The following is a 24,356-nucleotide window of genomic DNA, read 5'->3' on the forward strand; positions in this document are numbered from 1 at the left end:
AAGGAGAACTGAACAGCCCCTCCGTGCTTGGCTAAAGATGCTTTGGACAACAGCACCCTCGGCCACGCCAGGCTGCTCCGGGGGGCACCGACCCCGAGGGGAAGGGGATGACGAGTGCCCCGTGGCTGCGGGAGGCCATGACCCATTCCCACCACCCCAGCAGGTCTCCCAGGTCCTGTCTCATCCCACCCCCCCCTGCAGAGCACGTCCCTTACCCAGGTACTGCCCTTTGCCTTCGCGGAAGGGGGGTCCCAGGGGTCCCTTCACCATGGGCTGCATGTACTTGACCTGGGCGTAGCCGCCCGCGCCGCCTCCCGCCGCCGAGCGAAGGCCGAGCACCATCACCATCACCGCCAGCAGCGCCACGGCGTCCGGCAGCATCCTGCTCCCCTCTGCTCCTGCGGAGAAAGAGAGAGTGAGGGGGGGCACCCACCACCCCTGTCCACACCCTCCCTCCCGTGAGGATCAGCCGGGGACCCGGGAAGGGAACGGGACTCCCCGGATTTGCCTTCTTCTGGACCACAGATGCCCTGAAGACACTGCCCTTCCCGCCACGCGCCGGCTGGGAGATGCACAATAAATACACGGCTTATGAGCAATAACTCATCTCAGACACCCGGCAGAGCCTCTCGGAGCCTTCCCAGAACCTCTTTGTCTGGGGCTATGTCCGTATCAGTCTTCCCTTGTATATTTCTAACATACACATGAAGAGGGGTAAAAAAAGGCAGGATGGAAACCCCAGCCCGCCCAGCCCAGTGTTGCTGTCACATCTCTGCAGGGAGCAGGGTCCCCTCTAACAAAAGCTGTGTCCGCTCTGGCCGTGGCTCCCAAACGGGTGCTGCACCTCCCAGTGGGTGCTGGCCCAAACCTGTGATTTTGGAGCCCAAAACTCGCCGTGTTTGTGGCTCAGCTGCGGCACTTTGCGGGCAGCGACGGGAGCTCGCTCAGAGGAAGAGGGATGGGAACCCTCGGCCGGGAAAGCCCAGGGGAGGGCTCGGCGCTTGGGAGCAGCAGCCTCTGCCTTAAGTGCCTGTTTATTTAAAATAAACACCCTCTATAAATATACCTTTCCTCTAGCAACTTTTTCTGTGCCAGGTCCACGCGCGGAGCTGCAAACAGATTGGTTTGCAAAGAACGTTTATTTTCAGAAGCTTAAATAACATGTGATGCCAAAGAGCTTTGCTGGTTTTCCTCCTCCTTGCAATAATTGACCCGTGGTGGTTATTAATGAGAATTAAGCTCTCTGCCTCTCCCGCCGGGGAGCAGGGGCAGGGCTGCTGCGCGCCGGGATTTGATCGGAATTTCCTGAATCGCTTTTGCTGAAGCAGCAGTGAAAAAAAAAAAAAAAAAAAAGAAAATAAAGCTGCAGCCTGGAGAAGTAAGTCCAAAAAGTCCCCGAATTAAAAGAAAATTAAAGCAAATTAAGTAGAGGGAGGGGGGAGCCCCGGCGTGGGATTGTTCCTGATGCTACAAGTGCTTGGCAGGTTGTCGGAGGTCTCCAGTGACGGAGCAGCCTCGATTGCTCCTCTCCTGCCAAGTAAATGCCCACCCAGCTGGCACCTTGTGCTCCCCACGCTCTGCTCGGGGTGGAGGGGACGGGGACAGCTCTGCCGCTGGTGGCACGATGGAGCCCAGACCCTGTGGGGACACAGGGGGCCAGGGTGGGTGCTGGGAGAGGAGCCCTGCTCTGCCCACCCTGATGGAGCCGGCGGTGCCAGGGCTGTGCCAGGGCTGTGCCAGGGCTGTGCCATCCCCACTGCAGCAGCCGTGGGGGAGGCCACGGCTCGGGCAGGCGCAGGCAGGGACACGCATGACAGCCACCGTCAGCCACTGCCGCGGCACGGAGAGGGCCCTGCTGCCCTTATTGTTTTTCTGTCTTCGAGGTCGAGAAGAGGAACGCTTATTTTTATGAAGCATTATTTTACAAGGATTTGTTTAAGGGAAAAAGAATCCCATTTTAAGGGATTGCAGCTGTAAAAATACAGTTTCTGCTAAATAAAAGAGGAGAACAAACCCCTGAATCAGCTATTTATTTGTTTTCCTTACCTGGTATGACCTCTGTGCCTCCATCTCTAGCTCCCTCCCTTCCCAGCTCTTTTTTCTCCCACCTGGGCTTTATTCACCCCTGCTCCTCCCCTCGTTTGGGGGGTTTTCACAGCTCATTGCTCCAATGCACCCACACCAGAGAGCAGCACCCTGGGGTGGCTCAGCCCCTCACCGTGTCCCCCATGTCCTTCTGCAAGACCTTCAGCCCTTGGAGAGCCATGGGACATGGGGGAAGCCATCACCGGAGGGAAAGAAGAGGGGGGACAAGGTGATCCCTCTGCTTGAGCTCCGGATGCGACATCGAGTCCCCTGGCTCCATGCTGAGGTGGCCACTGGTCACCTGGTGTCACCAGACCCAGGTTTAGCTCCTACACATTCTCCCTTGATCAAGACAGGTCATTCCACCTGACCCCGCTCTCCCAAGGGGCTGCGGGGACAACACGGGGGTCTGGCCTGAGACCCCCAGGGACATGTCTCTGTCCCTCAAGGAAAAAGGGCCTCTGGGGCTTTGCCGTCCCCCGCGGCGGTGCCCGGCACCGGGGCAGGAGGCCTCACGTTACCCGGGCTCTCCAGGCGGTGATTTAATAAGAATAAAATGGAAACATCTGGAGTCTCATATGATGGATAAAGTGTGCACAACGTGTCTGCGAAGAGGCTCTTTCATGCCTGAAATCTCCTGTGTTATGAAATGATAATTAATCACAACGAGCAGCCGCCCGAAGTTCTTATCTCCCAGGGCAGGTTGCAATCGTTGGCGAGTCCATGGCACGGACGGGGCCACTGTGCCCCTGATGGCTCCAGCCAGGTGCCACCTGCCTGTCCTGGGGGGCCAGCAGCCTCTCCAGTCCAGCTGAGATCCCACCAGGAGTCACTTTTTTCCCACATGGAGTTGGGGAGACAATTGAGGGGGCTCCTGAGGGCAGACTCCTGCCCCAGCACTGGGGAACGGGGCTCACCCCACTCTGTCACCCAGGCCCCATGGCCAGCTGGGCCCCCATCCTTCGGGAGCATCACCAGCCCCTCGGGCACGGTCCGGAGCGTGGCCACAGCCGCTCCCTGCAGAAAAGCCAAGCCCAGCAGGAGACTTCATACCTGGGGAGGGTTCCAGGGGTCTGGGGACACGGTTCTGTCCCCCCCCCCGAGCAGGGATGGGGCTTGGGGGGCAGCGGGGGCCCGACCCGGGTGCAGGCGGTGCGGCGCGGGACGGCACAGCGAGCCCTGGCACGGCTTCAGAGCGCTGCCGGCGCGCTCGCTGTGCGAGTGTCTGCTCCCCTGGCAGCCGGTGAGCAGACGTGTTAAAAACCCCTGGCAGGCAATGAAAGCTCCGGGAAAAGGGAAAAAAATCTCACACTTTAAGCATGAGAAAGGAGACAAGAAATGTCACCTTGTTCTCACAGGAGCGCGGGGGCTCGGGCAGCTGGAGACCCTGGCTCCAGAAACAGGCTGTGGCTTGTGCTGGCTGGCCTGGGGACATCCCAGCGAGATCCTGGTGAGATCCCAGCGAGATCCCGGCCATTCCCAGCGGAATGGGGCTGCCATCACCCTGCACCATCCCCCTCAGCATCCGTGTCCACGCTCCCGGGCACAGCCCTGCTGGGACAGGGTGATTTTCCCTCAACCGACGCGTCCGTGCACTTTCCCCGCGCACACAACCGGGGGCTTGTTCCCTGAGCTGGAGCTGATTTATGGCCCCTGTTATTTATATATTAATTAGGGGCCTGGCAGGCAGGCACCGCGCCTGCTCCCTTCAAGGCTAATTATTTTTTAAGTCAATATATGTGATCCACGGGGGATCTGCGATTGCGGTTGAAGGTCAGTAAAATGGAGAACTTGTTTAAACCCGGCAATAAATGCACAATCCGTGCGGGGCGCGGCGTGCCGCTCGCTCGCCCTCGTCCCTGCTCTGTCCCCGCATCAAAACTGGGGCCACGCCAGCCCCCACGGGGACTGGGGCATGGGGACGAGCCAGGATGGGGTCTTTGATGTGCTTCAACCCAGGCTCACGGGCACGGCCCCGTCCGGGGAACACCGGGGAACGGGGGGCACGGGCTCCACCTCTGCAAACCCCCAGCAGAAGCTCACCCCGGATGTGCTTCAACCCAGGCTCACGGGCACGGCCCCGTCCGGGGAACACCGGGGAACGGGGGGCACGGGCTCCACCTCTGCAAACCCACAGCAGAAGCTCACCCCAGGGCCGTGGTGAGCCGGGTGGACGCTGCAAAGAGAAAGTCAGGAGCAAGCAGCCGGCGTGTGTGGGTGGGCTGGAGCAGCGCGGGTTTGGACGCCGCCGTGTCCCATCCAGCCGCTCCATCCTCCGGTCATTTACAATGAAAAATAAAGCAGGGAGGTTTTCCAAGCCCAACACGGGGCTGGAGTGGCTCCAGCGGGAGGTAGATGATTTGGTTTGCCGCTACACATGCTTTAAAAAATAATCATAATAAAAAAAAACGAGTCGAAAACGAGAAGCGAGCTATTGAAACGGAGAGTGAGCACGTTGTTTCCGAAGGCCCGGGCTGCGAAAGCCAAAGGCATCAGGCAGCAGCTCGGCCGAGCAGCACCGGAGCGCGCGGGGAGAGTCTTGGCACCGGCCGGTCCTTCAACGCATGACACCTCATCCCGGCCAAGAGCTGCCGTACGCGCCGCACGGACCCGGGGCCTCGCCCGCCCCACGGCCCAGGGAACAAGAAAACATTTTCCTTGACGAAAGAAAAATACTCCACCCCGTGTGTGCAGGCAGCCTCCTGCCACCCCTGCAGCGCCCGCCCCGGGCCCCTGCACAGAGCCGGCTGGGTACGGCACGGCATGGCACGGTATGGCACAGCACGGTGTGGCACAGCATAGTATGGCACAGTACGGCACAGCATGGCATGGTGTGGCACAGCATGGCATGGTATGGCCCAGTACAGCACAGCATGGTGTGGCACAGCACGGCATGGTATGGCCCAGTACGGCACGGTGTGGTGCAGCATGGCATGGTGTGACACAGCACGGCATGGTATGGCCCAGTACGGCACAGTATGGCACAGCATGGCATGGTGTGACACAGCACGGCATGGTATGGCACAGTATGGCACTGCACAGTGTGGCATGGCATGGCATGGCACAGTATGGCACGGCACAGTGTGGCACGGCATGGTATGGCACAGTATGGCATGACACGGTGTGGCACAGCATGGTATGGCACAGCATGGCATGGTGTGGCACAGTATGGCATGGTATGGCACAGTACAGCACAGCACAGTGTGGCATGGCATGGCACGGCACACTATGGCACGGCACGGTGTGGCATCACCCCCTGGCACAACCCCATGGTTCTTCAGGCCAACTTGCTGCAGGTGGTGGCTTCCTCCATCCATATCGCTCTGGTCCAGGCAGAGGTTGCAGCCAAATTAACTCCAGGGCTGGGGGCTCTGTGCTAATTAACTCCCCCTACTTTAGCAGCTGCTGTGGCCGGGCAGAAGGCTGAAGGAAAGGCCACGGGCTGAGCTGCTCAGTAGCCACGGGCCAGCTGGAAGGTGTGAAGCTCAGGGCACCCGTGGCCGTGCCGGGCGCAGGAGGAGCTGGCGCTGGGGGGGCTGCGGCGGGAGGAGCCCAGGAAAAGGGGGTACAACACGAGGCGGGGGGGACACCAGGCTCTGCTCACTCTGTGGGTCATAGACCAGCTGGTCGGAGGAAGCTGCTGAAGAGTTGGCTGCAAAACTGACCTGGGAACTTCTCCCTGTCTTGACTCTCCTCCCGACACGCCTGAGCCACCCGCGATATGCAGAGAGCGGGGAATGCACGGGAACTGCCCCGTCCCACCGCGCGGGCCAGTGCCTGGTCAGGGCGGGGACCTGCGTGGCACGCACTGCCCACTGTCCCCAGTGCCCACCATCCCGCTGCCCACCATCTCACTGCCGTCTCCACTGCCCACCATCCCGCTGCCCACCATCCCCACTGCCCACCCTCCCACTGCCCACCATCCCACTGCCCACCATCCCCTGCCCGCAGCCCAGCAGCCCGGGTTCTGACGCCGGTGCTGACACCAGGGTCGGTGCCGCCGCTCGACGCCGCAGCCGCCGGGTCAGGGATCAGCTAAGGCGGATTAAAGACCCTCCCTCCACGTGTGTGTGTGTGTGTGCCGGGGGCACAGCAAGGCGTGAGCCTGCCGCAGGTCACAGCTCAGGGCTTAATCCCTCACCTCCAGCTGTCAAAACTCCTGCCCGGAGAGCCTGGGCTGATGGCTGCGATGCCGACGGAGCCGAGGCTGCGCGGGGGGCAAAGCCATCCCTGGGGAACGGTGGGCACCGCGGGGTCTGGAGACCTGGGCAGAGATCTCCGGGTCTGCGCTGCCTCGGACCCGGGTCTGGGTGGAAAATCCTGGCCTGAAGCTGCAGAAACACCAGATTTCTGCCCGGGGCGTGGGGCTCAGCCCGGCTCACTGCATCCCCGGGCCACTGTTGGTCCCCTCGCCGAAATACAGCTGGGATGTCCCCCCAGCACACACAGAGGCGAGCAAGACCCAAGGGACACGCTGTCCCCCCCTTGCCCTGGCCCCAGAGGAGGGTTCCTGTGCCCCGAGCTCCCCGGTCCCATCCTCCCCCCACCGAAATACCAGACTGCGCAGCATTAATAGCAGGGTTGCCTGCCAGGTGCATAGTTTGACCAGTCGGATCACACATGCCAAACCACAGGTATTTTATGAGACGTTTCCTGTTATGAAGACATTTTTGTGGGGATTCATTTTTTTTCTTCCCCTCTTCTTCCCCTCTCCATCTCCTCCTCCTTCCCCTCCTCCTCCTCCTCCTCCTCCCGGCGGGACGGTGGCCTGCCCGGGGGCCAGCAGCGATGCCATCCCTGGTAGCCAAAGGATGCAGAAGAGCAAAAGCCGAGGGCTGGGTGTACAGCGAGGACGATGGTGCTGGAGGGTCCCATCCCCTTCGCCACCCCAGCAGCCGCTGGGCAGGGGCTGGAGCCCCTCTCCTGGGGTCTCCGTGCAGGCGCAGCAGCGGGGGCCAGGGTCCCAGTTGCTGCCCACACCGTGACCTGAGCACAGACCTTCTGCCCAAATCCTGGAGAGGGATATGGAGCATCTGCGCAGACGCCCTGGGGAGGGACGGGGGCTGCGAGCCCCGGTGAGATGCAGGAGCTCCAGGGCATGGCTCCCCACGGGACACGTGCCGGCCCCGTCAGGCAGGGCAGCCCCACTCCAGGGACACAGGAGCGGGGTGGGCAGCGTGGGGTGTTGACCCGGGCTCCGTGGCTCAGACGCCGCTTCGCCCTCCCAGCTCCTGTGCAGAAACGGCCTTTTCTAACCCAACGGGTGTTTTGCAAAGAAATCTCGCTAAGCCTGGAGGGACCCGCAGCCAGCGATTCCCATCTCGGGGAATGTGCGGGCAAGTGGCCACCAACCGCAGACATTTAAACTTCCAGCCTCGTGCTGGGGTCACCGGCTTAATTATAACGAGCCGTGGTCCAGGCCAGAGCCTTCTGGGGCAGGGGTGCTCAGAGGGGCCGGGGCAGCTCGCTTTGGGGGCTGCTGCCCGTGCCACGGGCTGGGACAGGAGGGGCAGGGATGTCCCAGAGAGCTCCCGGGTCCCCATCCGTGGTGTCCCCGTGGAGAGCCAGGGCGGTGGCACGGCACAGAGCAGCCCGGTGCTGCTGAAGCCCATCGCTCCTGCACCAGCACCATGGGGGGACGCGGGTTCTGCACCCAAGAGAATGACACTGGGGCTGCTCCAGCCCTGGACCACATACCCCGTGGGGAGGGGGACATGAGTGATCGAGGAGCAGTGGGAGCCCATAGCAGCCCTGGGGGAGCCGCTGGTGAGGACAGGAGCCCTGCAGTGGCTTCAAAGCTCAATTGGGAGGACCTTACCCTAAGCTGGGCATGGCTTCCCTTCCTCCCAAGGCAGCCACGAAAAGTGCAGCAGCATTTTCAGCTGCTTCCTTGGCACCTAATGATCCATCACCGGTGTGAAACTTGGGGCCGGGGATGGAGGGGGCCAGAAATGCCTGAGCTGCTGAGAGCAAACAGTGGGAGAGGCCAGGTCTGACCCGCGGACCTTCATTCCTCAGTGGATTAGGTTCTAAGCACCAAGCAACTGCTCTGCAGAACCTGTCCATGCCACCGTGTCCAGGGGCTTCTCCTGCCCCACGGCTGCCATCCCAGCCCTTCCTTTCCCCAGCCCCAGCACCCGACTCTCCTCTCACCACCTGCAGGAACCCCCACGGCGGCTCCGGGTGCGACACAGAGCCTCACCCTTCCCCAGGATGGACTCACTCCATCCATCGTGACCTCGTACCACGGTTGAAACAGGCTCCGGAGCAGCGGGAGCAGGCAGGGACAGCAGCTCTGGAGCCAGCTCCTGGTGTCCCCAGGAGAGCTGGTGGCACTGGTCGGCCGCTCGCTCCCTGGCCATCGTCTCCTGTGCTGTTGTTTTCCCAGGGGGAGCACCACCGGTCCCCACTAACACTGGTCCCCACTAACACCAGTCCTCACCAGCACCAGTCCCCACCAGCACTGCCCTCCACCGCTCTCCCGGCTGCCCAGACACGACGGTAAATTTGTGAGCTGCCGCGAAAACGTCTCCCCGTGTGTGAAACGCCAAGGAACATAACCCCCGCCTCCGCCCCCGCCAGCGAGCCTGGCTGCCCGGGATGGGAAACTGCCTTCCAGTGTTTATCCTAACAGTCATTTTATTTTAATGTCAGGGGTTGAAATCCTGCCTCCTTGGTTTTGCTGGGCCCTTTGATCTCTGTTTCCTTTTCTCTTCCAGCTTTTTAGCAACACCCCCAGGTGTGCCTGCGTGCACCGGTGCCCGCGCTGCTGCCGGGCAGCCCTTGGACATCCTCAAAACCCTCTGAGCTGCACCCTTGGAGCAGTGTTTTCTTGGGGTCCCAGCTACTGGGGAGCGACCCCAGAGCCTGGCTCCTGGGCCCCAACAGGGCAAGATCCCAGAGGCAGCACCAGGCTCCCCAAAAACACTGCAAACCCCCTCCCCAGTGTCACCACACCTCGGCTGCCACCACGTCCCATCTCAAAGGGTTGGTCACAGCCCCTGGGGATGGGGTGGCCTCTGCACAACGTGGTGGCTGCAGGTGATGGGGACCTGCCCCAAAGTGGTGCTGGGGGTCACGCTCCACCAGCCCCAGGGGTCAACCCAGGCAGGTGCCGTGCCACCGGTGGGGTCCGGGCACAGGGTGCCCCCAGTGCCATGTCCCCGAGCCGGCCGCTTCTGGGGTGAGCAGGGGGAAAATATTGTTTGTGCTTCTCTAATATCTGCCTTCTGTTTTGCATTTGCCGTTTCTTCAAAGATAGGGAGCCGCCTCTGCCAAGATTCCTGAGGAGATATCCTCAGCAATGCCGACCACGCTCCCCACCGCACTCAAAGAAAACAAATGTCAGGCCAAGGATTGATATGAAATAGTTTAAAAATGAGAAAAAGCTGCCTTAGAGCTAGGTTTACATTAAAATAAATTTCAGGAGCGGGAGGCTCGGCTGCGTCCCTCCCCGGCGGGCGGCGCGGGGGGACGGGGTGACCTGCCGGGGCGGTGCGGGGGCTCTGCCCGCTCCCCAGCGCTGCCCGTGCCTCGGCGGCACCTCTCCTGGCACCAGCATCTCCCTGCCCACACCATGGGGGCTCGCCGGGGTGAGACGCTGCTCCCCGGGCACAGCGGGGTGGCAGGGGGGGTCCCAGTCCCCAGTGCTTCCCAGCAGCACAAGTAGGGCAGCGTGGGCACAGGGACCCTCCTCCTCTGCAGTTCCCGGTGGTCACTAACCACCCCATGCCATCACCCACCCCTGCCTGGGTCCTCTCCTGGATCTCCCCAGTGCATCCTCCCACCAGGGACTGGGACCTGCTGGGTGCAGGGGTGGCATCGGGGCGAGCTGTGGGGCGTCGGGGAGGAGGAGCGGGGGCTGCACCCCTTGGCTGGCAGGACCCCCCTCTGCCCAGCCCTCACCGTGCCCCGGGAGGTGACCAACAAGCCCAGCCTTGGTTTGGGGGCACCAGGGGGTTAAAGCATATGATTTCACTGCCTCGAGTAACTCAGGAAAGAAAATGAGCAGCGGCTTCTCTCCAGGTGGTGGGGGCTCCTGGCAGGACCCTCATCCCCCACCGCTGCAGCCTGAACCTTCCCCGTCCCGCTGCCCTGAGCACCCCATCGCCTCCTCATCCTCATCCCCATCCCCATCCTATCCCCATCCTATCCCCATCCCAATCTCATCCCCATCCCATCCCCATCCCCATCCCCATCCCATCCCCATCCTCATCCCCATCCCCATCTCATCCCATCCCCATCTCATCTCATCCCCATCCCCAGCCCCTGCTGCCCCCGGGGCCCTGAACCATAAAGGAGTTTTTCTGGCCGGGCAGCAGCTGCCGACACAAATTCACACCCCGGCGAGGGGCCGGAGCTCACGCTTTGCAGGCAGCATTTCAGTTTACCTTATTTAATTTAATTTCTGTGAGCTGATGCGAGCTCCCAGCAAGCCCGGGGCGTTCGGTGGAAACTCTGACAAGACGCTGCCCTAAACGTCACTCCCGCCGCCGGCTGAGCCCCGCGCTGACGGTTTTGGGGTTCAAATTTTCCCCCCGTGCCCTGAACGACCGCTTCGGCGGCGCCATGGTGGGCACAGAGCCCCTGCAAGGCTGTGCTCCTGGGGGCTCCCTGCACCCACCCCAGTGCCACCCCGGCGGCAGGCAGCCCCCCCATGCCACCCCCCAGCACGTGCCTCTCCGTTGGGATGGACGCGGGATTGTGTAAAAGCAGGCTGATTTTTTTTTAATTTTTTTTTCCCAGAATTTTGTTTGGAAAAAATTCGCCCGACGCTGTCACAAGATGTTTCAACAGCGCTGAATCAGCTGCTTTGATTTTTCAATTTGAAATTTTTCTTTTTTTTTTTTTTTTTTTTAGTTTCCACATTTCCTTTGTCTCGCAGCCGAAAGCCTCACAGGGAATTCCAGCAGCCCCGCTTTCCTGGGGATTATGCCAAAAACCCTCGTTCCCCTCGCGCCCCACGGCAGGGCCGGCAGCGAGGTCCCGTGGGGGCAGCTCCGTTCCCCACCCCAGGGGGGTTGCCGGGTCTCATCCAGCCGGGAGCTGTGTCCTGGGGGGCACGGGGAGCCGCTCGCCCTTCCCACGTGCACCATCTCCATTTGTCACAAACAAAGAGCCTCCAACCCCACGCAATGCCCGTGTGCCGCTACCCGAAGCCACAATCTTATTACCAGGCTCCTCATTTCCAGTGCAATCGAGTATCTCATTTAATTTGCTTTAAAGGGTTCCAGACCCCCCCTCGCCTGCCCCTGGCTGGACCCTGTGCCCACAAACCGTCTTCATCTCCTGCTGCTTTTGCTTCTCCTGACACGGCCAGGAAAACGGGATGGATTTCATGTGCCCCAGACCATCCCAGGGGAAAAACCGCCTCTGGATCCATGTCGGAGAAAGGAATGGGAGCAGCTGGGACAGCACTGGGAGCAATCCAGGTGGGAAAGGCACCAAGGAGCCAGTGACCATCACAAGCTCCAGGGCTCGGGAGCCCCAGGGCCAGCCCAGCCTCCCCACGGGGCATCTGCCCTGTGTGTCGGGGCTACCACCAACCCTTGCCAAGCACAACTGGGCACCCAGGGTTCAAGCGCCAGTGGAAATCAGGGCGGAATATACAGAATATTTTCTTAGTGGGACTTATTTGTTTCTGTTGGAGACGCCAGCCCTCGGACAGACAGACAGACAGCGGCACTGGGGGCTGTCCCCACGTCCCCCTGTCCCTGCAGTGTCCCGGGGCCATGCCCAGGGGTCCCGTCCCGGGGGCACCCGAGTGCCCAGTCTGGGAATGACTCAGGGGGGATGGAGAGGGCTGTGGAGGGCGCCGAGGCCAGGGGACGCACTTATTACAAAATCTTTTGTTTAGGCTTCAAGCTGGAAAAACATCCCGCTCCTCTTTTCCAGGCAGAGTTTTCCTCCGGGCGGTGCCGTGTGGGAACATCCCCCCATCCCCGCTTGGGACCCACTGCCCAAAGAGGGGCTCATCCTGGGGGCTGGTGGTGCTGAGCCTGGTGAGGACCCCCCCTCTGCATGGGGGCACCCCCTTTTCGAGCACAGGCTGCCGTGCTGCTCAGGAGGGAACTGGCACCTGTTCCCACAGCTGAGGGACCCCAACACCGATCCTGATTGTTCCCCCAGAGCTGGGAGCAGACGTGGCACGGGGCAGATGTGGGCACGTTGCCACCTTCTAGGAAATGGCAAAGGAAAGTGCGTGGCAGCCCCAGCTCGGGTGAGCACAGGGCATCTGCTGTGGGTGCCACGCTCGCCTGGCATTTATGAGCCTCCACATGTGGCAAAGAAACATGGGGAAAAAATTAAATCGACCTATTCATCCCGTTTTTCTAAAAGACAATTAAAAACACACACAGATACAGCCCCCCAACCAAAAAACCAACAACAAGAGGAAAGAAACCCAAGAAACCCTTCAGCCCGGGAGCTGTTGTGCGGGACCGGAGCAGGGGAAGGTGGCACTGGCTGGGCTGGGGGTGGCACAGGGATGGCAATGGGCAATGCCCCCCCGACCCAGCCTGGGGAAGGGTGACAGCCCCCCAGCCACCTCCCCGGGAAGGTCAGGGTGAGCCCCAAATCTCGCACCAAGGGGCTGGCGGAACCCACCCTGGGGTTGGGCAGTAACAGCCTCACTGCTGCGATGGAAACAACCGGAATGAGCAGAGCTGCAAGCAGGGATGTCCCGGAGAGACCGGGGGGTCTGAGGGATGCCACCCCCTCCCCAGCCGCCCGACCTGGGCTCAGCCAACCCCCAGCATGACCGGGCTCCCGGGAGCCTTCCTGCACAAGCCCACGGACATTTTCCACCTCATTTACAGCAAAAGCATTAAAATGCTGTTTTCCGAAGGCACAGCACGTTGAAATGCCAGGCCCCGGGTGGAATTTGGCGGGGGCTCGGAGGGAGGATGGCTGTGGTTGGGGCTGGGTGCCAGGAACCCCCCAGCCACGCTGGCCCTTGGCACGCTTCAACTGGCCCCCGAGGGAGGCACCGGGGTCTGTGGGGCCACCGCCGGCTTCGTCCCTCCCGGCACACTGGGAGCGAGCGGAGGCGGCCGGCGCGAGGAGCCCTGGAGGGGGTCCTGCCCCCGCGCTTGGCTCCTGGCACCGGGCTCCTACTGCCGGGAAGTCATGGGCACCCCCTCCCACGGCCCCCGCCGGACTCTGCCAGGGCTGGACCGTGACCCCGGGCCAGCCTCGCTTCCTCCGCCAGCAGAAAGCAAACACCGTGCAAGGCCACTGTCCCACGGCCTCCGACCACCCCTGCCTGGGCCAGCCCAGCGCCGCGGTGAAAATCCGGCCCGTGGCCAGGCAGCGCTGGGCACAGGAGGTGAAGCCATAAAGCCAGAGCTTCCTCTTGGCCCTTCTCCATCAAACAGAGCTGGCCAAGGGGCCATTTCGCCGCAGACAATGTCCCCTCCGTGTGGTGCCCCGTGCCCTGGGGATGCTCTGCTCCCCTTGTGGGTCCCTGCCAGTGCTGAACCCCCTTTTCCACAGCACCGTGTGGCTGTGATGCCAGGGGAAGATGCACAGGCACCCAGCTCCTGTGGCAAACCCAGCCCTGGGAATGGCTAGTGCCCGCTGCCCGCTCCTGGGGCACCCCTCCTCACTGGGGGACAGCCAGCCCCGGGGGACACGTCCCATCGGGAGGCTGGTGGCAGGAGGGACACATCCCGACCGGCCAGGGCAGCCCGTCCCGGTGCTGCCAGAGCGATGGGTGCCCACCCAGCCGGGGAGAGAGACCCTGGGGCTGTTGTGCAAGGGAGTCCGGGAGAGGGGGGACCCCCCGCTCCCACACCCAGCCCCCGGGGGCTGCTGCTGCTGCGAACACCCCGGCCACACGCCTTGGCGGGGCGTCAGGGCTATTTCGGGAGCTTTCAGCACCACCCAGAGAGGTGTCCGATGCTTTTATTTATAAACCCACTGGCTCTTGCCCAGCTCCAGCCGGCTCGCATGCAGGAAAAAGCCCCACGGAGCCAAGACAAACAGAGCCAGCAGCATCCCCGCACGGCAGGAGGGAGCGCCGAGCGCGCCAAGGATGCTCCGGCTGCACCGCCCGGCCCCGGGCTGCCCAGCGGGATGGACAAGCCCTGGCACCACGGCCCTGGGGCTGGGCTTCAACAGCACAAGGCTCCCACTCCAGCTGCCGTGGAGCACGTGGGGGGCTGCGGGCAGGACCCTGAGTGCTGTCCCTCACCTCCCACCCTGCTCCCCAGGCACCTCGCTGGGACAGGCAGCCCCGCTCACGGGAGATGCTGGGGGAGCACACCCTAAATACCGGCTGGGGCTGGGACCAGAGCCCTCCTGCCCGAGGGCAGAGGGATGCAAACGCCTGCAGATCATGAGCTCGGGTGGCCAGAGGTGAGGGTGAGGGTCCAGCCCCATCTGAGGGGGCAAAAGGGCTGCCCCATGGATGGGCTTCCCCCTGGCACTGGCTCCGGTCCCTGGCAGCGTGGCAACAATTGGGTTATTGTCAGCGTGCTGCCAGGGACACGAGTGTGCCGGGGAATTCAACAAACCCAGTGCTTCCCGCCTGTCCCTCTGCCTTTCCCAGCCCAGGCTAATCCCATAAGATGCCCCGTCAGCACGGCCATGGCCCCACAGCCTGCATGGGGGGACAGAGGCTCCCAGCCCCCCATCTCCCCTGGCACCATCCAGGGGCAAAGGCACTGGGGTACCGCAGCCTCGGGGTCTCCCATCGAGCCCAAAGTGGGTGCAGACAAAGCCACCACAAGCGCCAGCTCCAGCCGCTTCGGGGACTCAGCTTAATGGGGTCCATTCGCTGGGTAGTTCTTGGAATAACAAATTGTATCATCCAAAAAAGCAAAACCACAAAAGGGGATCAGCTTGCAGCCTGGCTCACAAAAGCCCCTTGTCTGGAGGGCCCCCCCCGCGCCCCCCAATCTCCGGGAGAAAACTCAATTTAACCAAAATAAACAGCGCGCCCAGCCCCGTGCTCTCAGGCTCTCCCCGGCAGCACCGCGGCACAACCCTGCACCGCGACCCGCAAACTCCATGGCACGTCCCGTGCCCTGGGCATCCCCATCCGGCTGCGCCGCTCCGTGCCCGAGAGCTGCTCACCCCCCTCCTTCATCAATCCAGCTAAAAATCCTGCTCAACGCTGGATGGTGCCCACAGGGCTCTGGGCACATCACAGACCCCTGCCATGGCCCGGGGGGCTGCCAGCCCCCCCCTGCGCTGCTGCAAACCCCATCTCAGCTCCCCAACCAGGCAGAGGGAAAGGGCAGCCCGGCTCCGGCAGGGCTTGCGTGGGAGCAGGGAAGAGCGAGCCATGGATTTGCCGGCAGCGGGATGAAAGATGAGGTTTGACACCTGCTAAAGCCTCTAATCCTCCCCTTCCTCGTCGCTATCAGCTCTCCAGCGGGCCTGGAGCCCACCAGCCGGGCGGGAGGCAGAGATTTACAGCGAGGGAGTCTCTCTGGAAGCAGCGGGGAGCGCGGCCGGGAGCCATCCCAGCCCGGAGCCTGGACCCGCCAGCCCCACCGCCTGCTTCCCGTTCCTCAATCCCACGGCCACATCCCTGCCGGACCCCCGAGGTCACCGGGGAAGGGCACCCGAGGTCACGAGCACCCGTTGGCAGCCTAAGAGGACACGTTACAGGAGGTCCCCATCTGGGTGCTGCCCTGGGAGGCTGCACGAGAAGGAAAAGGCTGGAGGGAGGAGAGTCAAAGCCTTCCCAGAGGGGCTGCCCTCCGAAACAGCAGGATTTGGGGCTGTTCCTCCAACAGGGGTTGGACCCCAGGAGCAAACCCCATCCCATCACTAGGGCTCCCCAGCAGCCGGCCCCGCAGGGGTCTTGCCATTGGAAAGGTGTCCCCTGCCATGTCTCCAGCAAGAGGTAGGCAGAGGTTTGCTTCTCCCACAGCCCTGGCCTTCACACCTTCACGTGCAGGGCAGGAGCACTGGCTGCCAGCCCCCACACAGACAGGTGCCCCCCAGCCCCAAAACTCACTTCCATTCCTTGCAACCTGTCACCTCAGCAAGTTCTGCTCCTGTTCTGGGCCAGCTTTCATCCCTGGAGCAGCTGCCACCAGCCAAGGAACCCCAAACAGTTAATTCGTGATGCCCGGTCCTACCCGTGGAGGATGCCACGGCCCTGCAGCAGGCGGGCACTGGGCTGGCAAGTGGCCAGGCTGGCATTTGCCTGCCCTTTGGGGCAAACACACCTGAACTTCCACATCCCCCGGGAGCATGGGATGGGAGGGGGCTGCCGGGGTCCTGCACCCAGCTGTGTCCCAGACAGTCTCTCCAGCATCTCCCTTCCTCCCGGCTGGATGCCCGGAGCCAGCTGATGCCAGCGCAGCCCCGGACCACGGGCGACCCCGCCGTCACGGCTCGTCTGCCGCGGGTAATTTGCTGCCCTCCCGGCAGCGCTCCCGCTGCATTCCTGCCCTAAGTACCGCGGATTTGCTGTGCTTTATGAAAAATGAAAAGAATGTTTTAAATGAAATTAATTCTTACGAACCCAAGATTTCATAAAAGCGCTGCCCGGGCACGGTTTGGCACGAGCCAACTCTCATTCGCTCCATTGGCCTTCCCCTGGGGGGAGGAAAATACCGGGCTTGGTATAAAATAATTACAAACTCATTGTATAGCTCTGCTTATAACTGCTTGGAGGATCTCTGGGGTCTCGTCCCAGCTCGTAGTTTACATTTGGCAACAACATCACACGTGGTCTTTAAGGAACAGCTACGGGAGAAGGCGCAATGGAAAATAAGAAGCATCGTTGGGCGTGCCGTGCGGCATCGATGAGCCGGAGGAGCGGTGCCGGACACCTGAGCTCCTCACAGCAGGGCCATGGCACAGCACCACGCCACGTTTGGCACCGACAAGGTCCGGCTGCGGCGCAGACGTTTCTGTGCAGGGGGTGGGAAGGAGAGAGCGGAGGTTCGGGAGCTGGCGCAGCCCCGCCAGCTTCCTTTGGCAGCAGGCGGGGGAACCGATGCGACACTGCCCAGCTCTCCCTTTCATCTCCACTTTAAAAAGCTACTAAATTAAAACCACAAAGCCACCCGAGCCCTGAAGCGACTCTCTGCTGTCCCGCCGGCCCCCGCGCCAGGGATGCTCGGCAGGACGCGGCGCTCGCTCCTGGCCAGAGCTGCTCGCAGCCGCCCTGACCTTGGGATTTATGTAACAAAAAGCATTATTTTCATCTGTTCGCATCGTCCACGAGCCAAGACTCCCAACGTGACCCACAGTGGTCACCAGACTCTGGGACCCTTGTGCCACTGTGGTCAGGGGGACGTCCCAGCCCCAGCTGCACCGAGGTGCCCGGGCACAGCCCCGTGTTGCCTGGTTTGAGGTCTGCTCTCCATGATGGGGCTGCTCACCCCAGGGGCTGTGGGGGCCCTGGGGGCTGTGGTCTCTGCCTGCCCAGCCACGGCCAGTGGGTTTATCAGCCTGACCCCTTTGGGGCCCGAGGGATCTGAAATTAAAGGCAAAGAAAAGACAAAAGTATCGCCGCTGTAATCCAAGCCCTGGACCTTCAGGGATCTGCCCGTGGGTAGTGAGTGCCAGACTGGCAATATCAGGAAATATGAAGAAATAGCAATAAAAGTGGGCTTGTTTCCCTCCGCTGGCTGGCTGGCTTACAGGACACTGGAGCAGCTGAGAAATACCTTTCTGCAGTCATTGACAATGCATGTTTGAGGCCGAAAATATGCTTTTCTGGCAAAAGCCCACATAGTTAACCCCGGTGGGCACCAGCAGCTCACCCCGCGGGTCCGGGAGCGGGGCAGAGGGGCCAGCAGTGGGACCTCACAGTGGTCCCGGGCACGCAGGCGCCGTGGGGGACGTGGCTCTCGGCCACTGACACGGAGCCACTGAAGAGGGAGCAGAATGCGAGGGCGATAAGTGGCAAGTGTTGAAATTAAAGCTACGCTGAAAGGGAAGGGACTGCTGCGGCTCCCCGGCGTGCCAAGCCTCCCGCCGCCTTATCAGAGCCTCCCTGAAAAAGATGGCTGTGTCCTCCTGACACCAAATATTCTCTCCGCAGCCACCCATATCTATCTCCTCCGTTTCACCCCCAGCACCCGAGTGCTCCAAGCCCCGGCGTGCACCCTGGATTCACACTCTCGCCCCTCGGAGCCGAGCCTGGAGCAAAGCCAAAAAAATCTCCAAAAAAAAAAAAAAAATGCAGCCAAGAGCTTCCAAGTTTCGTGGTAAAACCACATCCTACCCGTGGAGGATGCCACGGCCCTGCAGCAGGCGGGCACTGGGCTGGCAAGTGGCCAGGCTGGCATTTGCCTGCCCTTTGGGGCAAACACACCTGAACTTCCACATCCCCTGGGAGTGTGGGATGGGAGGGGGCTGCTGGGGTCCCGCACCCAGCTGTGTCCCAGACAGTCTCTCCAGCATCTCCCTTCCTCCCGGCCGGATGCCCGGAGCCAGCTGATGCCAGCGCAGCCCCGGACCACGGGCGACCCCGCCGTCACGGCTCGTCTGCCGCGGGTAATTTGCTGCCCTCCCGGCAGCGCTCCCGCTGCATTCCTGCCCTAAGTACCGCGGATTTGCTGTGCTTTATGAAAAATGAAAAGAATGTTTTAAATGAAATTAATTCTTACAAACCCAAGATTTCATAAAAGCGCTGCCCGGGCACGGTTTGGCACGAGCCAACTCTCATTCGCTCCATTGGCCTTCCCCTGGGGGGAGAAAAATACCAGGCTTGGTATAAAATAATTACAAACTCATTGTATAGCTCTGCTTATAACTGCTTGGAGGATCTCTGGGGTCTCGTCCCAGCTCGTAGTTTACATTTGGCAACAACATCACACGTGGTCTTTAAGGAACAGCTACGGGAGAAGGCGCAATGGAAAATAAGAAGCATCGTTGGGCGAGCCGTGTGGCATCGATGAGCCGGAGGAGCGGTGCCGGACACCTGAGCTCCTCACAGCAGGGCCATGGCACAGCACCACGCCACGTTTGGCACCGACAAGGTCCGGCTGCGGCGCAGACGTTTCTGTGCAGGGGGTGGGAAGGAGAGAGCGGAGGTTCGGGAGCTGGCGCAGCCCCGCCAGCTTCCTTTGGCAGCAGGCGGGGGAACCGATGCGACACTGCCCAGCTCTCCCTTTCATCTCCACTTTAAAAAGCTACTAAATTAAAACCACAAAGCCACCCGAGCCCTGAAGCGACTCTCTGCTGTCCCGCCGGCCCCCGCGCCAGGGATGCTCGGCAGGACGCGGCGCTCGCTCCTGGCCAGAGCTGCTCGCAGCCGCCCTGACCTTGGGATTTATGTAACAAAAAGCATTATTTTCATCTGTTCGCATCGTCCACGAGCCAAGACTCCCAACGTGACCCACAGTGGTCACCAGACTCTGGGACCCTTGTGCCACTGTGGTCAGGGGGACGTCCCAGCCCCAGCTGCACCGAGGTGCCCGGGCACAGCCCCGTGTTGCCTGGTTTGAGGTCTGCTCTCCATGATGGGGCTGCTCACCCCAGGGGCTGTGGGGGCCCTGGGGGCTGTGGTCTCTGCCTGCCCAGCCACGGCCAGTGGGTTTATCAGCCTGACCCCTTTGGGGCCCGAGGGATCTGAAATTAAAGGCAAAGAAAAGACAAAAGTATCGCCGCTGTAATCCAAGCCCTGGACCTTCAGGGATCTGCCCGTGGGTAGTGAGTGCCAGACTGGCAATATCAGGAAATATGAAGAAATAGCAATAAAAGTAGGCTTGTTTCCCTCCGCTGGCTGGCTGGCTTACAGGACACTGGAGCAGCTGAGAAATACCTTTCTGCAGTCATTGACAATGCATGTTTGAGGCCGAAAATATGCTTTTCTGGCAAAAGCCCACATAGTTAACCCCGGTGGGCACCAGCAGCTCACCCCGCGGGTCCGGGAGCGGGGCAGAGGGGCCAGCAGTGGGACTTCACAGTGGTCCCGGGCACGCAGGCGCCGTGGGGGACGTGGCTCTCGGCCACTGACACGGAGCCACTGAAGAGGGAGCAGAATGCGAGGGCGATAAGTGGCAAGTGTTGAAATTAAAGCTACGCTGAAAGGGAAGGGACTGCTGCGGCTCCCCGGCGTGCCAAGCCTCCCGCCGCCTTATCAGAGCCTCCCTGAAAAAGATGGCTGTGTCCTCCTGACACCAAATATTCTCTCCGCAGCCACCCATATCTATCTCCTCCGTTTCACCCGCAGCACCCGAGTGCTCCAAGCCCCGGCGTGCACCCTGGATTCACACTCTCGCCCCTCGGAGCCGAGCCTGGAGCAAAGCCAAAAAAATCTCCAAAAAAAAAAAAAAAATGCAGCTCAGAGCTTCCAAGTTTCGTGGTAAAACCACATGATTTTGATGGGAAGCCATAAATCAGTCCCAGGCTCTCTCAGCCTCCGGTAACTTCTTAAAACAAACCTGGGCTGAATTTTAGGGCTTGTAATGAAATCTGAAAGCAGGTGAATTGGCTTTAAGCATCGCTGCAAGCGCTGAGCACAGAAGGGACTCCGGATGGCCCCGCTCCTTGGCCGAACGGGCTCAGCTCTCCCTTAAAGATGGGGTGCAACCAAAGCAACTTCCACCTTCTGCGGGTGTCTGGTTTATGTCTCTGCCCAAAAAACCCCCTCCCAGCTGCCCTGCCCTGCCCACAACCTGGGCATGGAGGATTTCGTGGCAAAAAGGGTAAATCCTCGCGTGGCTGCGGGGTTCGGGGCAGCTACACAAGGTGGTCTGGCCACGGGGTCTTGGGTTTCGGTACAAAATAAAGAGAAGGCTCTCATTTGGCTAATGTGCCTCGGGAGAAAGGCTGTATCCTTGTTTGCTCCCACTGCTGCATTGTCTGCAGATAAAGACAGGGGATAGATCTCAGCTGATACCCGCAGTATCATCTCATCCATCTGGACGGGGCTCTTTACAAGACCCTGCTTTAGAATTTAGATCCCTGGGAACTTGGAAGGCAGCAGTGAAACAAAACCCTCTGCAAGAACAATAAAGAGGCTCTCGGCAACGGCCAGAGAGATCTGCAGGGCAGGCACAGGCAGCGCTGCGAGATCCCAGGGGTCGGGCATCGCTGGGGAGCTCGGGTTTGCAGCAGGTTTGCAGAATTCTGCTGGTTTGGGGGGTTCCTGGGGCCGCGTCCTGCCCGGGGAAGGCAGAGCTTGTGCTGGGAGCGCTGCACTTCCAGGAAAGAAATAGTGATTCGTGTTTTTTGGTGCAAAATATCCAAGCTGGGAAAGCCCTCGCCTCCGCTTCTGCATCCACAGCAGGTGGACATGGAGCTCATTAGTCTTCCTCCCTGGCTGCTTCTTGCCAAGCCCTGTCCTGGAGAGCGGCGCCTGGAAGAGCCTCTGAGGACAAACATCTCCAGATGGGCCAGAGGGATGGGCTCGGCCCCAGGGAAGGTCGCGGAGATGAGACCCGGCTGCTCTGCACATTTTGGCTGGAGTTTCTGCCTGTGATCTGCAGCTCTGCTCCGTGAACTCAGCTGACACCGGGGCCTGCAGGAGCCCTCTGCGGCTCAGGGTACAGCAGAGACCCTCACGTAGCCACCTTCGGCTCCTTTTCCTCCCCCCTCACGTTTGATAGCACCCACCTCCCACCCACAGCCCCCTGGCCAAGCTCAGGGGCTCAAGCCATGGGGTTCCTGGTGGGATGCTCCTGCCAGGACACAGGGGGTCGGGGCAGAGGGTGGTCCTGGAGAAGGCTCCAGCTCCTGCAGCTCCTCGGGAGCAGCTGAGCGATGCCCACGGATGAGCCGGGCTCTGCAGAGCAGCCCAGGACCCCGTGCAGATGTTTTCCTGGTGCGGGGCCATCCAAACAGCTGGGAGGGACCTTCCCGGCGGGATCGGATGGGATCCCAGGGCTTTGAAGTCCGCAGGGTTAGGCAGCCAGAGCAGCCAGCCCTGGGGAAGAGGCCAGGGATGTGACTCAGGAACGGCTCCGGTGACAAGGGGAAAAGGAAAAGCAGTTTATTATGTCTGTGCCGGCGTCCAAGTCTCCGCGCAGGGGAAGCGACGTGCGGCTGAGCCCTGACGGGGAGGGGAGAGCCGGGGGGAGCCGGCGGCGTGGGGCATCACCCCTGGCATCGCCTGACCCCCCCGAGGGCTCCGCTCCCATGGGATTGCTGCAGGACACGGCCAAGTTTCCAGCAGCATCCCCCCTGAGGGCTCCGCTCCCACGGGATTGCTGCAGGACACGGCCAGGTTTCCAGCAGCATCCAGCCCCTCTCCCCAAAATGGCCAGCACAGGGAACCCCTGGGCACGAAGGAAGGAGCGGGCACGAGTCGATGCCCTCACTGCACCTTTGTTAAGGCAGTTAATTAGCCTCTCCAATTGGCAGTGGCTGAACACATGGGGAAATGGAGAGGGTCAGAGCCCAGTTCCTGCCTAACGGAGCTGAGGGCCTGCACCCTCTCCAACGGGAAGGGACTGGGAGGGAGGAACTTGGGGAAGACAAATGCAATTCGATGTCTTTTCATCCCTCCCCCTCCTGAACTATTAGGTTTTATTGTCACAGACATTTTCTCGAGCGCAGGGGAATGGAAACTCTGCTCCTTCCTGAGCTGCGGACAAGCTGAAATAGGAGAGAATGACAGAGGGAGTGTGTGAGGACGGGAAGGGACCGGCCCCGCACGCCCTCCCCGCCGGGGTTAATGCCTTTTGCAGGTGCCGTTGCCCAAATCCCCTGGATCCGCCGTTGCCCCCGGCTTGTGAGGAGCCCGGCTGCTGCACAGGGTCTGGGGCCCCGGGCCCACGGAGGCGGCTTTGTCACTCACATCACAGATCCCAAGAGCAGACAGAACATTAAAACCAGGCGTTTTTATCTCCACCTTCCCAGGAGGGGCTGCGCCGCCCGCCAGCAGCCCCAGCGCCGCGATGCACCACGCAGCTCCCGCGTCCCGTGATGGATCAGCTCCGAAAACAACACCCTGCTAATCTTCCTCCCCGGCAGCCATAAAACTGTCTTCCCAGTTCCTTCGGAGAGGATTTACAGTGGCTCAAAGCATCCCGGAGCGGCTGGCAGAGGCCGGACCCCCCCCTGGGTGCAGCTCAAAGCATCCCGGAGCGGCTGGTGGAGGCCGGACCCCCCCCTGGGTGCTGGCCCCACACCTGGGGCACATCCTGGCAGCGGGGTGATGCCCCCGCGCCCCCCAGTCCCCAACCAACCACTCCACTTGATTTCCCCCCAAACTAACACTCCTCAACGGGGACTTGGCAGCTCCACCAGAGCAGGTCAGTGCCCCCAGGGCCATGCCTGACCCCTCAGAGCCTCTTGCAGAGGTCCCAGCCCGGCTGCCCCCCTAAAAGGCCCAGGAGGAGAAGGGGTTTCTTGGCTCCACACTGGGCGCTGCCACCACGGAGCAGACAATGGGAGGGCACCCGCTTGTGCTGGGCACGTGGAGTTTTCCTGCAGCTCCTGCGAGGCCGGGATGCTCGCATGGCCCGGCCCCTCGCTGGGCTGGGTCTCAGCCCCCATGATGGGGGGGTAGATGGGGCCAGGCTCTGCCCCGACAGGGACAACCTGTAGCTTTGGTCCCAGCCTTGGTGACCGCCCCACGAGTGGTGAGACATAGAATAGAATCATAGAATGGTCTAGGCTGGAAGGGACCTTAAAGATCATCTAGTCCAACCATCAACCTAACTCTGACAAAAAAAAATAAATAAGAAATAAGCAATAAAAAAATCACTAAACCACATTCCTGAGGACCATGTCAACCTGTCTTTTGAACACCTCCAGGGATGGTGCCTCAACCACTTCCCTGAGCAAAATGAGGGGCAGCATCCCACCCTCCCACACCGTCACCGAGAGGCGGCTGCTTTCCAATCCTGAGGGCTTTCTGGGTGTGTGACCCATGGGGGTCTGAACCCCTGTGGGGCTGGGGGCTGCCCCACAACCCCCGGGCACAGCCCACGTTGGGGTCCTCCCGGGGGCCAAGAAAACACCAAGAAACGCTTACAGCCTCGGGCAGTGGGAGCCACAGGGCTGCCCCCCGCTCCCCCCGCAGCGTATCCAAGTGGGAAACCAAAAACCCGAGGCGAGCTGTGCTGAGCCCCTGCCAAGAGCCACGGACAGAAATAGCCTTGATTTCACCAAGGAGTGAATAACTTTTGACACTTCTAGGGCTTATTGCCTTAAAAAAAAAAAAATCCCCCAGCAGTCCCCATTCACACTCCGCAGGACTGTGTTTCATATGAATGGAATATATGAATCACTGTAAAGAATTTAAACGCTTCCCTGTACAAAGAAAAGCTCCCTCCCTGCCTCTGCTATTGCGGCCGGGCTCCGCGCAGCCTAAAACAAAGGCATGGCAGGGGGAGGGGGAAAAACGC

The 24,356-nt window shown here is 61.1% G+C and overlaps 1 protein-coding gene across 1 annotated transcript in view; it reads right to left on the bottom strand.

Annotated features, from left to right (window-relative positions):
* The window catches only part of COL8A2 (collagen, type VIII, alpha 2), a 62,140-nt gene that overhangs the window by 10,315 nt on the left and 27,469 nt on the right, over window positions 1–24,356 (bottom strand). The window contains exon 2 of the mRNA XM_014946561.1: window positions 216–398. Within this exon, the coding sequence (XP_014802047.1) occupies window positions 216–381 (166 nt within the window). The 5' untranslated portion in view covers window positions 382–398. The remainder of the gene's footprint in view (window positions 1–215; window positions 399–24,356) is intronic.

This window comes from Calidris pugnax, unplaced genomic scaffold (genome assembly GCF_001431845.1).
Source record: "Calidris pugnax isolate Ruff unplaced genomic scaffold, ASM143184v1 scaffold113, whole genome shotgun sequence".
Lineage (NCBI taxonomy): Eukaryota > Metazoa > Chordata > Aves > Charadriiformes > Scolopacidae > Calidris > Calidris pugnax.